Source organism: Sardina pilchardus, chromosome 6 (assembly GCF_963854185.1).
Source record: "Sardina pilchardus chromosome 6, fSarPil1.1, whole genome shotgun sequence".
NCBI classification, from domain to species: Eukaryota; Metazoa; Chordata; class Actinopteri; order Clupeiformes; family Clupeidae; genus Sardina; species Sardina pilchardus.
Window position 1 is genome coordinate 29,249,210 of NC_084999.1, and position 17,038 is coordinate 29,266,247.

Below are 17,038 nucleotides of genomic sequence, written 5' to 3' on the forward strand. Positions count from 1 at the left end.
GGGTTTTCCCTTCCCAGAAGGGAGCCCAGCACAAATGTCTGTTTCTGACGCTAACCTCAAATAGCTCAGTGGTTGCTTTCAATATGACATCACCGTTAGACTAAACCAAGAGATAGACTGATAGATACACTGATAGCAAAAGGCTATTGCTAACAGTGCACAGTCAGGCCCTTGAATCCATATCATGATATATACTGATAGCAAAAGGCTATTATTGCTAACAGTGCACAGACCCATGAAGCCACATTATTTGCAAATTGGCTTTGGGTAAAATTGCACTTGCTCAAATAGTGCATGTCGGAGGGGCAGAGTCCACATCTTTTTGAATTTTCAATTCAAATTTTTGAATTTTGCCGGAACTCTTTGCTGCAGACAGGGGTACTCTATAGATGATGTGATATCATTCCTGGAGCGATTACTAAGCATGTCTCTTTGGAAGCAAAAACAACACAGACATTGAGTTGTGACCATTTGCAGGTGACATTTTGTTAGGCACAGTAACAAAGAGCACAAGCCTCTCGGCGTTTGGTTAGTAATGGTTCACTAGAATGACAGTAAGAAGCCGTCCTATCATTCACAGATCACACAAAACTTGAGCACTTGGTTTATCTCTATATGTGGCACACAGGTTTGCGCTGAGTAGGGCCGTCGTAGAGCAGACACACTCACACTGCGGCACCATATAGAGAGTAAGTACCAAAGTGCACTCCTCATCGGCAGCCATTGTGCATAATGAAACGGCAGATAAAGGGGCGTGATCTGTACCCTGAGCACATGGCAGGTTTGGTTAGATAGGCACATGCAAAGTGACAGCAGAAAAGCCGAGCTCCACATGTTCCCCCAAGGTTTGCAGCTCCAGCGGCAGCTTCTGTGGCAGAGGTCACCCATTCCTCTTTTCGCCCACCGTCGCCATTGTTAGCGCCCCAAACAATGCCCTCACGGGGGCTGTGGCCTCTCGGCTGACGCAGAGCCTGAGTGGAGGTGAGGCCTAAGGGTTGCCACACACACACACACACACACACACACACACACACATACAGTACACACACACACACACACTCACACTCACACAGCAACAGTCCCCACCAGGAGGGGGCGATCTGGTCCTCCCAAGCGCACCCCACTGCCACTACTACAGCTGCTGCTGCTGCTGCTGCTACTGCTGCTTACCCAAATATTTAGCTCGCTCCTCTCGGCGCTCCTTGGCTTGTTTCTGTCGGTCTTCAGACTTCATCACGTCTGTGGGGAGAGGGACAGAAAACACGACATGAGGAGATGAGGAGATGAAGAGGATGAGGATGAGGAAGAGAGAGAGAGAGATACAGATACCGACAGGAGGAGTGAGAGAGAGTGATAAAGACAAACAACACGAGAGATAAAGAGCGAGACACAGATACAGAGATGCAGACAGGAAGAGTAAAGGTGACACAGAGAGTGATTAAGAAAGATAACGAGAGAGAGAGAGACAGAGAGAGAGAGAGAGAGACTGAGAGAGACAGAGAGAGAGAGAGAAGAGAGAGAGAGAGAGAGAGAGAGAGAGAGAGAGGTGAAAGGAATGGAATGGGATGGAATGAGAGAGGTCATTGTGCTGCCGCAGTCTCGGCCGCGACCACATCTGCAGCCTCATAAAGCCCTCGACCCTGGCAGCGTCCACTGGCAACCACAACAGGGCCAGCTCTCTCTCTCTCTCTCTCTCTCCCTCCGTCTCTCCCTCTCTCCTTCTCTCCCTCTCTCTCTCTCCACAAGTCTCACACAAAAGGGCCCCGGGGGGACTCACAGGCCATTTCCCACCAGTAAATAACCATCAACCAGCGGCAGACACGGGGGGGGGGGGGGGGGTTAAGCTAAACAACATTAGCATGCACACAGCACAGTGCAGCACAGGGCAGCGCACTCAAACTCACACCTCCCTGCTCTCAACCTCTCCGGCTTCCACGCGCAAGGGGCCCGAGGAGGAAGGGGGATTAAGTGGAATAAATGACCGCTTCCCTCTGGGAGGTGGAATGTTTCATCGGAACGATCTCGGTTAAACGGGTGTTTCCGATACCAACTCCCGTTACGGCACACGAGCACTCAAAGCTTAGATTTCACTACTGGCACATCAGAGTCGCTAAAAAAAAAGACTTACTCTGAAGGATCACCAAATTCCAATTAAATATGTGAAAGGCTTAAAACTTCATTCAGACCAAATATGGCAGGATTTCACAGTGAAGTCTGGGACATGGAGTGCTTTTGGAAGGATAAGCAGACACTGTTCTGCATGATATGCAGCCCTAATTGTTCGCGTGGGTGTGTGTGTGTGTGTGTGTGTGTATGTATATCTGTGAATATGAGTGGATGCACACCCATGCGTGTGTGCGTGTCTATGTGTGCACACATCTGTGAGCGTGAGTGGGTGTGTGTGTGTGTGTGTGTGTGTGTGTGTGTGTGTGTGTGTGTGTGTGTGTGTGCGTGTGTGTGTGTGTGTGTGTGTGTGTGTGTGTGTGTGTGCGTGCCTCAGTGCACGTATTTGTGTAAAGAGAAGCTGCACCCTTGTGTTAGAGATCAGGCCCGTGTTTACACTCGCTCACACGTGGCTCTGATGACTCAGCTGTTCTCACACGCAGCAGTAAATCTGCACCTCTTCTCGCTGGCCAGCTCTCTTACGGCCACTGTATGGCTCCAGACCGGCTGGGGAACTGGGCCGGACCCGGGCCAGACGTGAACCAGAGCAAGTGCTGCGGACTGCAAAGAGTACGCCAGAGAGGCAATCATCATGGGACCATTTCATCTTAGCAAAGAAACCGGAACATGTGATGAAAAAGAACCAGATGAAAATTACTCTGCAAATGAAACCGCTTCAGGGCTGTGGTTGGTTCAAGAACAAAATGAAATGGATTGAAAACAGCTTGATTAATTCTAATAAATCACCCTTCAATGGCCCTGTCAACACAACAGAAAGTACAAAATAACTGGGCTGCATATTATCGCACAACCCAATAGGCATTAAATAGGTCAGGATCCAACAGTGTCTTGTCTTTTCAGCGTTTCATCTTTTCACTGTTCATTAACCTATACTGCAATTACCGTCACTTAAGAACTGAAGCCATTATCTTAGCACAAGCTAACACTTTAGTAAGAAGCTTACTCTTAATCCATTCAATCCGTAAAAGTCTGTGCATACTGTAGCAAGCACCATGTGCACATTGCTAAAAGGCTACTTTAGAAAGCAGAACTCCATGCTGGGTTGAGAAACAGAGAGAGGAAGAGAAAGAGAGAGGGAGAGAGAGAGAGAGAGAGAGAGAGAGAGAGAGAGAGAGAGAGAGAGAGATGAATGACCTCTGACCTCTTATGAACAAACATGAGATATTTATATTGCTGATAGCACTAGAAACTCTCGGTCTCGTGGGCCGGTGGGCGGCAGCCTGAGACGAGGAGCTTGTGCTCCTTTGCATGAGTCACTTGGCTCCTGCTCCGCCAGACAGAAAAAGACTCCAACTAACCCAGAAAAACACCAGGGCAGAGAGTAGAGGCACAGGCGCACAGCAAGACCCACATAACCTGGTTCTACAGCACACATATGACACCCCAACAACACAACTCACTCTACCCCAACAACAACACAACTCACTCTACCCCAACAACAACACAACTCAATCTACCCCAACAACACAACTCACTCTACCCCAACAACAACACAACTCAATCTACCAACAACACGACTCACTCTACCCCCCCAAAAAAACAAATCACTCTACCCCAACAACAACAAAACTCAATCTACCCTAACAAGAACACAACTCAATCTACCCTAACAACGACACAACTCAATCTACCCCAACAACAACACACCTCAATCTTCCCCAACAACACCACAACTAAATCTACCCCAACAACACTGTGGACTGGATGATTTCTAACAACAAACCACAATAACATCATAGCCATACTCCCAAACAAAGGACCTGCACAATGTCTTCAACTGTACATCTGTGCAGGGGGGCACAACAGTGAACTGGAGGCAACCCCTTTTAAGAGTAATGTGTACAGACACATTAATGTGCAATCCAATTTTGCCTGTACCTCCTGTGGCAATTGGGAGTGGCAGTCTGCTGCTGGCCCGTGGTGTGAATGTTTAAACCAGTTAAACACAGGTTACAACCAGTTTTAAGAGAGGATAGGAATCAACAAAATAATGAGGGAAAAAACATCAAAGCAAAAAGAGAGAAAGAAAGAAAGAGAGCAAGAAATTAAAGAAAGAAAGAAATGTGTAGACAGAAATGCATTTCAATTGGAGAGCAAAAAGATAAAAAATATTTTAAAACAAAAATCATGGAAAAGGATCAATCTCTCCCCCATCAGGAAATCCAAGGCATTCACTGCCACTCAAGCATGAGCATATCTCTATAGCAACCACAACTAGCCCTGCACCCTCGGGAAGACTGGCACAGTAGCAGATGACAGGCGGAGAGCGCTGTGGGATTTCCTCTCTTTCAACAGTCCTGAGTGGGGCTGCATCTCGCCCGCAAGCCGCGTGGGTGGTGCACTGCCAAGCGCTTCCAGATGTCAGATAAAGGCTGACACGAGGCACAACTTCCACTCACCCCCACAACAGAACGCCAAAGCCCTCATCAGCCCGATCATTCCTCAATTTCATGTCGCTGAACATTCTGTCGGATTGGGAGAAATATATCTTATCTGTACTACTGAGACTAAACTATCTCTCCTATGTGTCAAAATACACTTTTGTTATCCAGAGGTTATAGCATGTTTGCGCACTGCATACGGTATGCCACGTGTTCTTGGCCTTTAAGCCTTTTGTTGAGAAAATCAGGACATGGATCAATACTTGTCCTCAGGACAACAAACACGATTAAATTGGAAACAAAATACTTGAGATACAGTAAATCCCTGTTAATTTCACAGAGGCTGCTTTCACCCTTTCCCCAGATGTAGCTAGAATCTCCAAACATGCCCATTTTCCTCACACTACAACGACACATTTCAGAAGCTCAAGGAATGAATAGAGAGGAGGACCGACTAAAGGGGAACTTAAAAGACCCAAATCCTGGAGCACCCAAACATGTTTTAGCCGTGCCATGTGCCAGCCACCCAGCCAAGCAAGCAGCACAAGCAGGTTATTGTGATCTGGTCGTGGCAGTGAGTGGGGCTTACCACAAGCCCTTGGCACCACACGCTGAAATGCGATGCCTGATTGTGTTTCAGCACCTCTCCTTCCATAATGGCCCCAAGACAAATACGCCACTGGGCCTCGAGAGATCAGGGGCCGGCACTGGCCACTGAGATGGATCATGTGCTGCCGTTCGTACGGGAGCATTATCGCACTAATCTGATTCCAGGCGCATAATTTGGCATTCGCACACGCACACCTGTGCACCTCTTTGTGGTGAGAAACGCAAGCTAACTGAACTGCTAGCCAAAGCTTTACAACCCTAAAAAGCCTGTGATATCTTCGGGCCACCCAAACGGGCCCGAGACTGCACCTGTGTGAGAGTAATGACCTCCAGATGAGGCAGAAGCCGACCGCAGTCGCCGTTTTACACAAATGGAGACCAGGCAGCCATGATGGCTTTATGACTCTTTTGTTTACCCCCCAGTCCTTCTAATCCAGTGGCGTGATCGTAAACACATTCGTCATCGTGCCCTTTGTGTTTGCTGCCCACCACTACAGGGCCTGTAGGACAGGACTATCAGACTGGCCATGCACCGAAAGCTGGGCTGCCTATTAAAACTTGCATTAAGGACTGAAGAGTGCAGACAGTTTAAAGACAAAAGGGCTTAGGGCGCTCAGGAATCTCTAAATTAGTACTCAGGTGCTCTTCTGCTACGGGTGAGGTGAGAATCCAAAAGCAAGAAAAGGTTAGCAGAGGCACTCTGGTCCACTTCCCTTGTCTATGCCCTGATGAAGGCCAATATGGCCGCAACGCGTAGGCCCATGTGCTTTTAAACTACTTGCCATGAACCATTAAAGGCTTTTTAGATTTGAAAAAAATCTCGGAGTGCCTCTGCTAACCTTTTTTTGCTTGTGCAGACAGTTTATTTTGAAGACTGTCAGTTTTGGTTTGTTTGGCACCTTCTTTATTGTGAGTGTGCGGTGTAACTCCTCCAATAACGTTCGTTCTTTATTGTAATATAATAATAATAACGTTTGTGTTGACGATAACACAGAAAAGGGCTTTTACCTTTATTGGGTCTGGGGCTAGAGCTGGTTCGCCGTGTGGGTGTGGCTGGGGACATGGGCGATTTGGGGACGCCCTCCCCTTTAGTGGGGGTGCGTGCTCTCCGCTCGCCGTCCATCTTTGTGGGGGTGCGTGCCCTCTGCTCGGCGTCCGTCTTCGTGGGGGTGTGGGCTCTGAGTGGCGTCTCTGTGTTCTGGGGGCTCTTCACGTCATCGCGGCCGTCCTTCTTCATGTTGGAGGGACTCTCCTCTGGTGGCATAATGGAAGCTGAAAGAACAGAAAAGACAACAAATATCAGCGAAGGAGCGAGGCAAAAGGCAACGTGACGTGGAGGTTTCAACCTGCCAGGCAACATTCCACAGCAACAGAGAAGAAAAGATACCAAAAGCCTCGATGATTTCATCACTCCTTTGATTCATCATTTGTTGGTGAAGGTACTGTAGATTGCTCTTTCTTGCAAATGGCACACTTGGGCATTCACATCTCTCTATCTAACTCTTTATCTTCACATTTATATCTGTCGGTCTGTGTGTGTGTGTGTGTGTGTGTGTGTGTGTGTGTGTGTGTGTGTGTGTGTGTGTGGCCACAAGGCTAAGCAATACATCAAGACATTTGTACTGAACTGCTACTGCCAGCTCCAGAGCAGCCTTCGTGTACCTCTCAGGTACTGTACCCAACACCTAGTTCACCGGTCTCTCCTTTTACTCAGCAGTCTAGTTACCAGAGCCCATAGCTTCTTGAACACTGGAGGCTGAATCCATAGTTAGAGTGGGTACAGTGTCATACCCCTCCATAATCCCCCCCCCCCCCCCACACACACACACACACACACACACACACATTTGGACGATCACCTTTTAGTAAAATGACTCCACTCCAGACCGATTCGATAATATTGAGTGGCTCCAGAGTGACTTGGCAGGCGACTAGAACAGGGTGTTTGTGCTGGTGGCCCAGGACTTGACAGGGCAGGCAGGAAAGAATTGATTTGGCCAAATGGAAAAAGGGAGAAGCTTGGCAGAGCCTGCATGACACATCATGCACTTCACTTCAGAGAGGCGGTGTTGTCTGAGACACAGCAGTCCGCTCCAGGCATCGGAGTCAAGGCCTCCCCTGCAACCCCTACTGCAGTATGCACCGGTCTACTCTGATGCTACTGGCTGCGTCACTGACAGTAATCTCCCGCATATAAGCCGCATTGTGTATAAGCCGCAGGACAGTGTTTTATGCAAGTTAAAAGAAACAAAACCATATTAACACCATATTAACTGCCCCCTTGTATTAACTTCATAGCTGAAGAAATTGTGCAAAATCAATGTATAAGCCACGGCTAAATTAGTCGGGAAATGACAGTACTCTCTGCAGTCCTACTGCTGGCACCATCATCTCCACATAACCAGTGATTTGGAATTCAATATCGTTATTATTTCCAGCTCATTTAATCAGTTTCTGATGAATGATATGTACATATTGGGAGATGGACTGGTTCTTAAAAGTAGATATGCCTGAATAGCACGTGTGTGCAGCCATGTAAAAAGTACACATAGCTATAATTCAACCAGTGCCATAGCTGGCAAAATAAAAATAAAAAATAAAGCAAAATAAAACAACCTAACTCCACAGACATATAGAGTAAACAAACAAGGATGAGTTTAACACGCTGGTACTTCCGAGGACACGGGCCAAGTTTATGGCCAGTCATCTGGTTCCACAGACAGGGACTTACAGACAGAGAGAGCTACAGTGTGATCAGCAGTCAGCCGCCGCTGATAAGAGGCTCATCTGGACCGGAGTCCTTTGGGCAAACACGGCGCTCGCGCTGCTCGTGACGCACGGACCACAGGTCACCTGAGCGCTCCGGCAGCACACGAGCGCAGAGCGCTGCTGCAGCACGTCCAGAGGGAGAACGCACGGCGCCGGCCGTGAGAAGCTGCTGGCCTGACCTCGCACTCACGTCGCACTCCAACGCTCCGACAGACTCGCACTCAAGCGCATTCACTCACACACACACACATTGGCACACTCACACGCACACATTTGCGCACACACACGTATACATTTGCACTCACTCACACATACACACATTTACACCCACACACACATACCGTACATTTGCACCCGTCCCGCACACACACACACACACATGTGCACTTGCACATGCATAGATATATTCGCACCCGCACACATACACATTTGCACCCGCGCGCACACACACACACACACACACACACACGAATACACACTGTTATGCACTCATACACACACACACACACACACACACACACACTGTCCCAGATAGCTTGAGCAAACCTCAGGGGGCCACTACCACATCCTGTTTCTCCAGCCGAGATGAGACAGCTGCGACGTTTACACCTTAAGAGTGTCTATTCAGCTGCCCGGCCAGCCATAATGACCGCCCTGGCAGTCTGGACAATCTCTGTGCGCGCACAAAAACACAAATTATCCCTGAGAGCGAGGACTCCAGTGAATATAGGGGAGGAGGAGAAGGGTTGGGTTCAGTTCGACGGGCTTTGTGACTCATACTTGGCAGACGTGGCGTGTGCCATGCCACTGAGATTTGGGGCCCACCCTGCCCTCTAGGACCGATAACGATGTAAAGAAAATATTTGTTTTTGTTAGGTCTGCCTCATCGACCATGCAATCTTACTGCAGGGTGAACCAATTTACTGCAAGTCCCACAGGATGCATTGCATTGCACTACACGGCAGAGTGTGTTTCTCCTGCAGCAGCTAACCAGAGGAGGAAATTAAATTCATAATTCAATAATATTCATCAATATAACATGTGACCATGAGCTTTCTGAATTTTAATGAATCATTTAGGCAAAACTGATGTCATTACACTGATCTCTGACATCAGATAGATCAGATTCTCTAAAGAGAATCACTTATTTAATCATATTAAGCTTACTCCCGCCCCTCATAGCACGCAATTCAAAACTACCCTGAACGACCTTTCTGTCCGAAAGTGACTTGTGTGTTGTTGCTCTGGATTCAGTGTCCCTGCAGGTGACCCAGTGAGCTTTTCAGGGACGCACAGCTCAAACACACTACTGTGAGTGTGACCTTTAGCCAAATGAGCTGCCACTCTTCTACCTCTCTGCTGGAACACACACCACGATTAGTCAGACAGATGAGAGATAGGGGATCAATGAGAGCAGGCCGACCAGGTTTGCATTTAAACCGCACCTGATTTGTTTAAAATTAAACTTTTAAAACTAGGCTATTCAGAATAGCGGCATTGTTTTAATAATTAACGTGTGTTTACCTGGTGTGAGCTAATGTAAAATTATTAACAAAGATGCTTTCCAGAATCTTGAAGTTTCGATCTGAGACTGTTTTTACAAAGAGAAACCAATGTTTTGCATAAAAGCACCTTTGCGGCCAGATATGTTCAGTTTCACACAGCATTCAGCAACCTATGATTATATTTGGCTCTTTAGCGTCCATGAGAACCATGGTGGGGTCTTCCTTTATTTCCTTCGGGACTATTATTAGGACTTCCGAGGCAATTGAACATGTGCCAGACATTCATAAGCAGCCTCCAACACATCATGGTTGTCTTCCATTAACATAGAGGGGAGGCCAATAGAACAGAAGCATTGCATTGTGGTGTTTGAATGTTTTAGCACACATTACCACATTACCTAACACATTACCTAAAGTAGGACAACATCTAAATGGTGCCTTGTGCGGCAGCTCGATTATGGCAAAAATAATGGTCACTATTGATAACACGATTATTTAACAGGATTACTGAATGATTTTGTAAACATCATTTTCTAAACTTGAGGGGAAAGCAACTGATGTTTATTGAATTTTAAATATATTTCAACTGAAAACAAAAACACACTACACACACAAAAAAGACAACATATACAACAGTGAGAATACCGTAAAGCAAAATACTCTGCTGGGTTTATATCTCAAGACAAAACAAGAGCATTGTTGCAAAATAATAATTATATTTCAATTATGATGTTTTCATAATCGTTAGAAATGTGCTGAGAATCAGGACAATCAAGTCCCACAACATGGAAGAGGCAAGCTGACATGACAAAAAAAACAAATTAACACAGCTAACAAATTAGAGAGACAACCACTAGAGTGCCATCCACTAGAGAGACAAAGAACAAATTACAGAGAGAAAAGGAGGAGCCGGTTATCAAAACCTCAAAACTATGTTCGGCTGTTTGCAGCTAACTGCAGATTTGATGAACTTAAAGTACAACACATTGACAAACAAGCTTCTAAGTAAGGGATAATGTAAAGAACGCTGGTCATTATCGGAAAATAATTCCCGACAGGATGAACAGAACCCCGACGCGCAGAATCTGGATCAGGTAAAGGGGGACTTGTTAGGGAGCCAGTTGTGCTGATGACCCAGACATGAACTAATTTCAACACAGACCTGCCACTGGTCCAGGAGCCTGCCAGACCCAGAACAGACTAGCCGGATCAGTGCCAGATCAGCACCAGATCAGCGCCAGATCAGTTCCAGATCTACCCAGCTGAGGACCCTAATCAGGGTCTCACTGCCATTTCATTGGCTGCTACTACCGGGGACTGCTACATTCGTACCATGCTATCTGTGAGGGTGACTGTGGTTGGCTGCCCAGCAAACAACTTCACACAGACAGACAGAGGGGCCAGACTGAGCAACTAAAGGGTGTCAGAGAGGGCATCAGGAATCTGAGGAATGCAAACATCTGCAGGCCGCAGTGACTGCCTGTTGGGAGCACGCTGCATTGCTGACCATGGGTGGATGTCTGTGTCTCTCTCCCTCTCTTTCTTTTCCCTCTCAGTTTGTCTGCTTGTTTGCTTGTTTTTGTTTGTGTGTTTGTGTGTGTGTGTGTGTCTGTGTATGTGTGTGTCTCTACACAAGCTACAATAACACAGATGGATAGATATAAATTAAGGGTCAATTAGACTGAAAAAAAACCCATACATTTCTAAGTTTCTCCATAGAAGTTTCCACCAAAGTCACGGGGCACCCAAGTGCTGTCAGCTAAATTGAAGTTTGCCGTTATCGCCTGTATAGAACATTTGCATATCATGTATTTAGACTAAAACCATCTTGCATGCTTCCAGAGGACAGCACTATTTATGGTGAGCCAAGAACCTTAAGATTGACCGTCAACTTGAGAGCTTTCTGACATTGGGATGCCGCAGCCTCAGCCTTTGTGCTGAAAGGTGGACCGACAGGCCCAGGAATAGGCGTCTGGTAGCCATAAATCTCACATTCAGCGCTCTCTCTCTCTCTCTCCCTCTTTTTTTCTCTCCTCCCTCTCTCCCTCTCCACTGAGGGCCATTGTCCGGGGCAGACACAATCCCAAGGCATTTTCAACAGAGAATGGACTGCTGAAATCTGAGCAAAAAAGCAGTGCTACTTCTGAAATTCCACACTAAACATCGTTTAGCACAGTGGAGCTCTCGCCTCTAACATGAGTCATGTAGGCCAACAGTCACAGCAATTCTCTGGAATATTCAGGCATTGCAATCAACAGTCACAGCATATATTATTATGATTCACTGCAATCAACCTTTACATTCTCCTCTAGACTATCTTCTGTTGAAATGTTGTGAATTGTAATTTAGGATTAGGTGTATTGACGGTGATGGACTATGAGAATTAAGTGCTACTATAATTACTTGCTGATTATCAAGACTTTCACAATTCAGTCTACGCCTGTTGTTGTTGTTGTTGTTGTTGAATGCCTCACAGGAGGTGCATTGCTGCACAGGAGTTGTTTTAAAGGGATCAAAAGACAGCTCATATCAGGCATGAAGAGGTGACTACTCCTCAGGTGTGTCCCAACCATAGGAACGAATGGCATTTCAGTTCTCAACCACAACTGACAACTGATTGGCTGACAGGCAAGGTGATCCGTCCTGTCTAGCTACCTGAGGTACGGAGGTATGACAACACCAGGCAGACAAACACACCTCTGTTGTCCTGCCAAAACAAGACGGATCAAAACTGAAGACATAATACACATGCCTGTACATAAGCAGATATTAGAATTTAGATGTAATCATTATAATTTAAAAAAAAACGCAAGACGTAAAAAAGCATTGGGTCAAGTCATATTTTACATAAGACCTATAGCAGCATAAAAAAATAAGAGCAACAACATAGTTTCTTTTGTTGACATATGTTGATTTGTTGATTATGTATTGTGGCATGATAGTCACAAGGCATTTATTGTTGACTAATCTCTTCACTGGCCCATGTGATGTCCTAGATTCTGGGGCTGCCTACCGAAGAAGTGCAATTATGAGTGAATGAATAATGCACCAAGCCAACAGCAGCAATCCTGTACATCCACTCCATTTTAACACCAAACAGCAGCACTCCTGCACACCTACTCTAGTTTAACACCAACTAAAACAGCAACACTCCTGAACACACATACTCCAGTTTAATACCAAACAGCAACACTCCTGAACACACACACTCCAGTTTAACACCAAACAGCAGCACACCTGAACACATCCACTCCAGTTTAACACCACACAGCAGCACTCCTGAACACATCCACTCCAGTTTAACACCAAACAGCAACACTCCTGAACACATCCACTCCAGTTTAACACCAAACTTAAGACTGCAGAATGACTCCTTCAAGTGTCACACTAAGGCACAAGTGCAGGGCTCTGTGTGTATCGCTGGTAAAGAATGGCACAGGTGCACACACACACACACACACACACACCGTGTCTCATCAACAGCAGCAGCACAAGCTGGGGTACAGTGGGCTAAAAGCAAAGACACAAAACGCACACCCAGAACACGTTGCTATGAAAATGGAAATGACAGAGAGGGAAGCTAAGACAACTACACAGAGGGCTGGCTGTGAAATCAAAGATGGAGGGAGGAGGGGGGGGGGGTGGAGAGCGAGCACGGAACAGAGGGACACAAAAAGAGAAGAGGAACTGGGAGCTCATGGGAGAATAGGCGTGCATCTCATTTTGGCAGGGCTGGAGCAAGGGGGGTGGGGGTGAGAGGGCTGGGATGATGAATGACCTCATCCAGCACCCCCTTTTTCACCCTACACCCCCTCTCTGCACATGGACATGGACGCTCGCTCACCCTGGAATGGGTGATGTAAGCATCGGGGGCGCCCTGAGCAAGGAGAGGACAGGAGAGGAGAGGGGAGAGGGGAGGAGAGAGGGGAGAGAGGAGGAGGGGAGGGGGGGGGCATGGGAGGCATAGACACACTGGAGGCCTAGTGTAAACACCAAGCCATGCCTGCCAGGCAAAGTGTGGGTATGAGAATGCTTAAACCTCCCTCTGTGAGTGTGTGTGCTGGGAGAGAGATAGATAGAGAGAAATAGAGAGAGAGAGAGAGAGAGAGAGAGAGAGACAGAGAGAGAGAGAGAAAACAAGTATGACTGTGCATGGGAAGGTTGGGGAGGGCTGAGAGTGTGTGTGTGTGTGTGCATAGAAGTGGGGGCGTTCAGATGCGAGTTCAAAACCTCCAATCATCAATCAGAGCATGGCCTGTTGTTTGGGCTTGTTTTTCCATGCTGGTAAGAAGGACGTGAATCACAGTGATATCATTAACTCCTCACAAAGCAGCACTGGGCCAAACATTACAGCATATACTCCACTGGAGGAACCATAAGCTGACGGGCAAACTCAAAGGTTCAGACTCAAAATCTGCTAACAAGTCAGGAAAGAAAGAAAGAAAGAAAGAAAGAAAATAAAATAGAAAGAAAGAAAGAAAGAGAAAATAGAAAGAAAGAAAAAAGAAAGAAAGGTAGACAGATAGATAGATAGATAGATAGATAGAAAGAAAGAAAGAAAGAGAGAAAGGTAGATAGATAGATAGAGAGATAGATAGATAGATAGATAGAGAAGAGAGAACTGGAGCATAGATGAGAAGAGGGAGGTGTGAAATGCCTGGTGTGTGACTCCAGACCCACGGGCCTCGTCTCACAGAGACCCAGCTGCGCAGCAAGAGGCCACCACCATCAGCAGATCTCTCTCCTAGCAACCTGACACCTCAGGGCACCCACCTACAGTACTCACGCTCTCCCAGGAGAAGGAGCAGGTCGGCGGGGGCCGTCAGGCAAGGCGTGGGCCGGTGGATGGAGGTTACTGTGGGATGAGGCGAGGCCTCTCCCATTTCTGGATCATTAAAAAACTGGAAGAGTACTGTGAGAGAGAGCACAGACTTCCACACAGGCCAAATGCCTCGCAGCGTTAACGATTATATTATGAGACTAAATTAGGAAGCGTGCCCTATGAGTCAGACATCGCTCCAATATTTAATGGGTTTTTCTTCCAACACCAAGTTTCCAAAACATTTAGTGAAAATTTGGCAGGTGCTTTTTGTGCTGGTGAACAAACAAGTAAATAAGTGTCCTTTGCAATGTAGCTTGAATGTGACTCCACATTTTTTAAGTCGCTTTGGGGAAAAAGTGTCTGCTCAACAAATGAATAAATAATAAATAGATGAATGTAAAGGCAAGTAAACAGAAAAGCTGCACTGAAAACATAACCTCCTAGGCGGAGCTAATAACCCCATTTATCCATCAGGGGACACTGATCCTTTAGGCTCATTAGGCAATGCAATTCAGACTGACAAGTATTAGTGTTCGCCATGCCAGGCCTGTCTCCTTAGATTAACAATAAATTAATACTCAAACAAACAAATAAATAAACAAATAAATAAACAAAACAAACAAGCTGCTTTGCATTTCAAAGGTGCCGTGTGAATGGAGTGCTAATATGAGAGAGCAGTAGGTCTCGAAGGGAGATTGACACACACACACACACACACACACACACACACACACACACACACACACACACACACACACACACACACACACACACACACACACACACACACACACACACACACACACACACACACACACACACACACACACACACACACACACACACACACACACACACACACACACACACACACACACACACACACACCTCTCAACATCTCTCCTCGAGGGGCGTTCCCACTGATCTATAACTAACACTGGATAGACTATCCCATTGTTTCCGCCCCATCATTCTTTATGTCGATCAGTGAGGGTCGGGGCCCCAGGAGCGAGGAAGGACGAATAAAAGCCCAAATGAGAGGCACCCAATGTCTCTCGCTGTCTCTTCTGAAATGAGACGCCAGTCTGAGCAGCACTATAGGAAGTGACATGCACACCAAGGGCAGCCACCCTAAATGACAGCATGACTCAGGTGGTGGGGCATGCACAGTCTGAGGGGGCGGGGGCAGATCAGGGGAATAACCCACATCAGCGTCATGCCATTCATAACTCAGCGTTTTGTCAACAAACGGGCCGTCAACCCCGGCAATCAAACAGCAGCCGCCTTCCTTCTGTGTGAGACACTGACACCAGCCTTTGCCTGCATCTCCCAATTTTTCCCATGCTCCGAAGGAGACTGAGGAGTCACAATTCCAGAGTCACATGACGAGGCTCCACTGGGGACGCAACCTAAATGTGGCGGAGGGCAATGACTCTTGCTTTGCTTTTGAAGCTATTCATAGTGCCCTTGATATGAATTATTCAGGGTTGACACACATATAGCAAGCAGAGGCTGGCTGGCTGCTAGCTCTACGAGCTCACCTAGCCTCCCTACATACACTGCTGATACTCTAGTTCAAGGAGCAGAGGAACAAAACACAAAAATGTTTGCCTCCATAAGCCATAAATCTGGAAATGACCCTTCGGGGAAGACTTGAATGCAGCTGTGACTTGCCACCAAGCCAGTGAAATCACAGACTTCATGCACTCCTCAATTTTCCTACACCACAGTTCCCAAAAAAGGCCTCTACTTCTTTCCCAAAATATAATTCCATTCCATTACGAGACATTGCACCCAGCACATGCCTATCGCAAATGCCACAAGACACTATTCCCAAATAAGATGTTCCGCTGTTGTTCTGATCAAAAAAACTTCAGTACATTTCCGTACTACTTTGAACAAATACAAGGCACGGAATTCAGAATGCTGCGTATTGAACTGATCAAAGCTTACCGGTCAAGCAGAATCACATGGAAACAACAGGTTGTCACAGCAGCTGTGATTTGCTCACCTAACGTGTAATTTCTGCACAGTCCGACTGGCCTTGCTCCTCATTAAAGCACCGTTTAGCTACATGGGACATCCCGTGCACAAGCAAGCACAGGGTCTAATTATGGGTGCCAGACAGACACAGACACAGACACAGACACAGACACAGACACAGACACAGACACAGACACAGACACAGACACAGACACAGACACAGACACACACACACACACACACACACACACACACACACACACACACACACACACACACACACACACACACACACACACACACACACACACACACACACACACACACACACACACACACACACACACACACACACACACACACACACACACAGCTCAGCTCATTCTCCTCCAACCAGCGGAAGTGCTGCAGCGTTGCGGTCATCACTCTCCTGTTGAGGTCTCGGCTGAGAGCTTTTTAAAGGCTCCTCCAGTGTGACTCCACGGAGTCAAAACAAACATTCAAAATGGCTGTCGCCTTTGTGGGCTCCTTGTCTGCAGTGTCAAATGGGAGGGAATCGGGGTCTCTCAGGGGGACAATCTGAAAAAACTCACAATTAGACTTTCCCCTAACCTTTCAGATTGAGTACTGGCAGCCACAAAGGCTTAAAAATCATTAATGCTCATTTGAAAAGATGCGGCCTCACCACTTACGGAAGTGATTTCTTAAACTGGTTACTTACTAGCAGTATGGCATGTGCTTCTTTAAAAAAATGGAAAACAGCGGACCAATCACTCGGTCCTGTC

At 46.8% G+C, this 17,038-nt stretch overlaps 1 protein-coding gene across 5 annotated transcripts in view; it reads right to left on the reverse strand.

Moving 5' to 3' along the window:
• Nucleotides 1-17,038, reverse strand: part of map7d1a (MAP7 domain containing 1a) — a 60,444-nt gene that overhangs the window by 33,556 nt on the left and 9,850 nt on the right. For all 5 annotated transcript variants that reach the window (XM_062539326.1, XM_062539323.1, XM_062539325.1 and 2 more), the window contains exons 2-3: nt 6,183-6,446; nt 1,171-1,239 (exon numbers count right to left, since the gene is read on the reverse strand). In XM_062539326.1, coding sequence (XP_062395310.1) covers nt 1,171-1,239; nt 6,183-6,446 — 333 coding nt within the window. The remainder of the gene's footprint in view (nt 1-1,170; nt 1,240-6,182; nt 6,447-17,038) is intronic.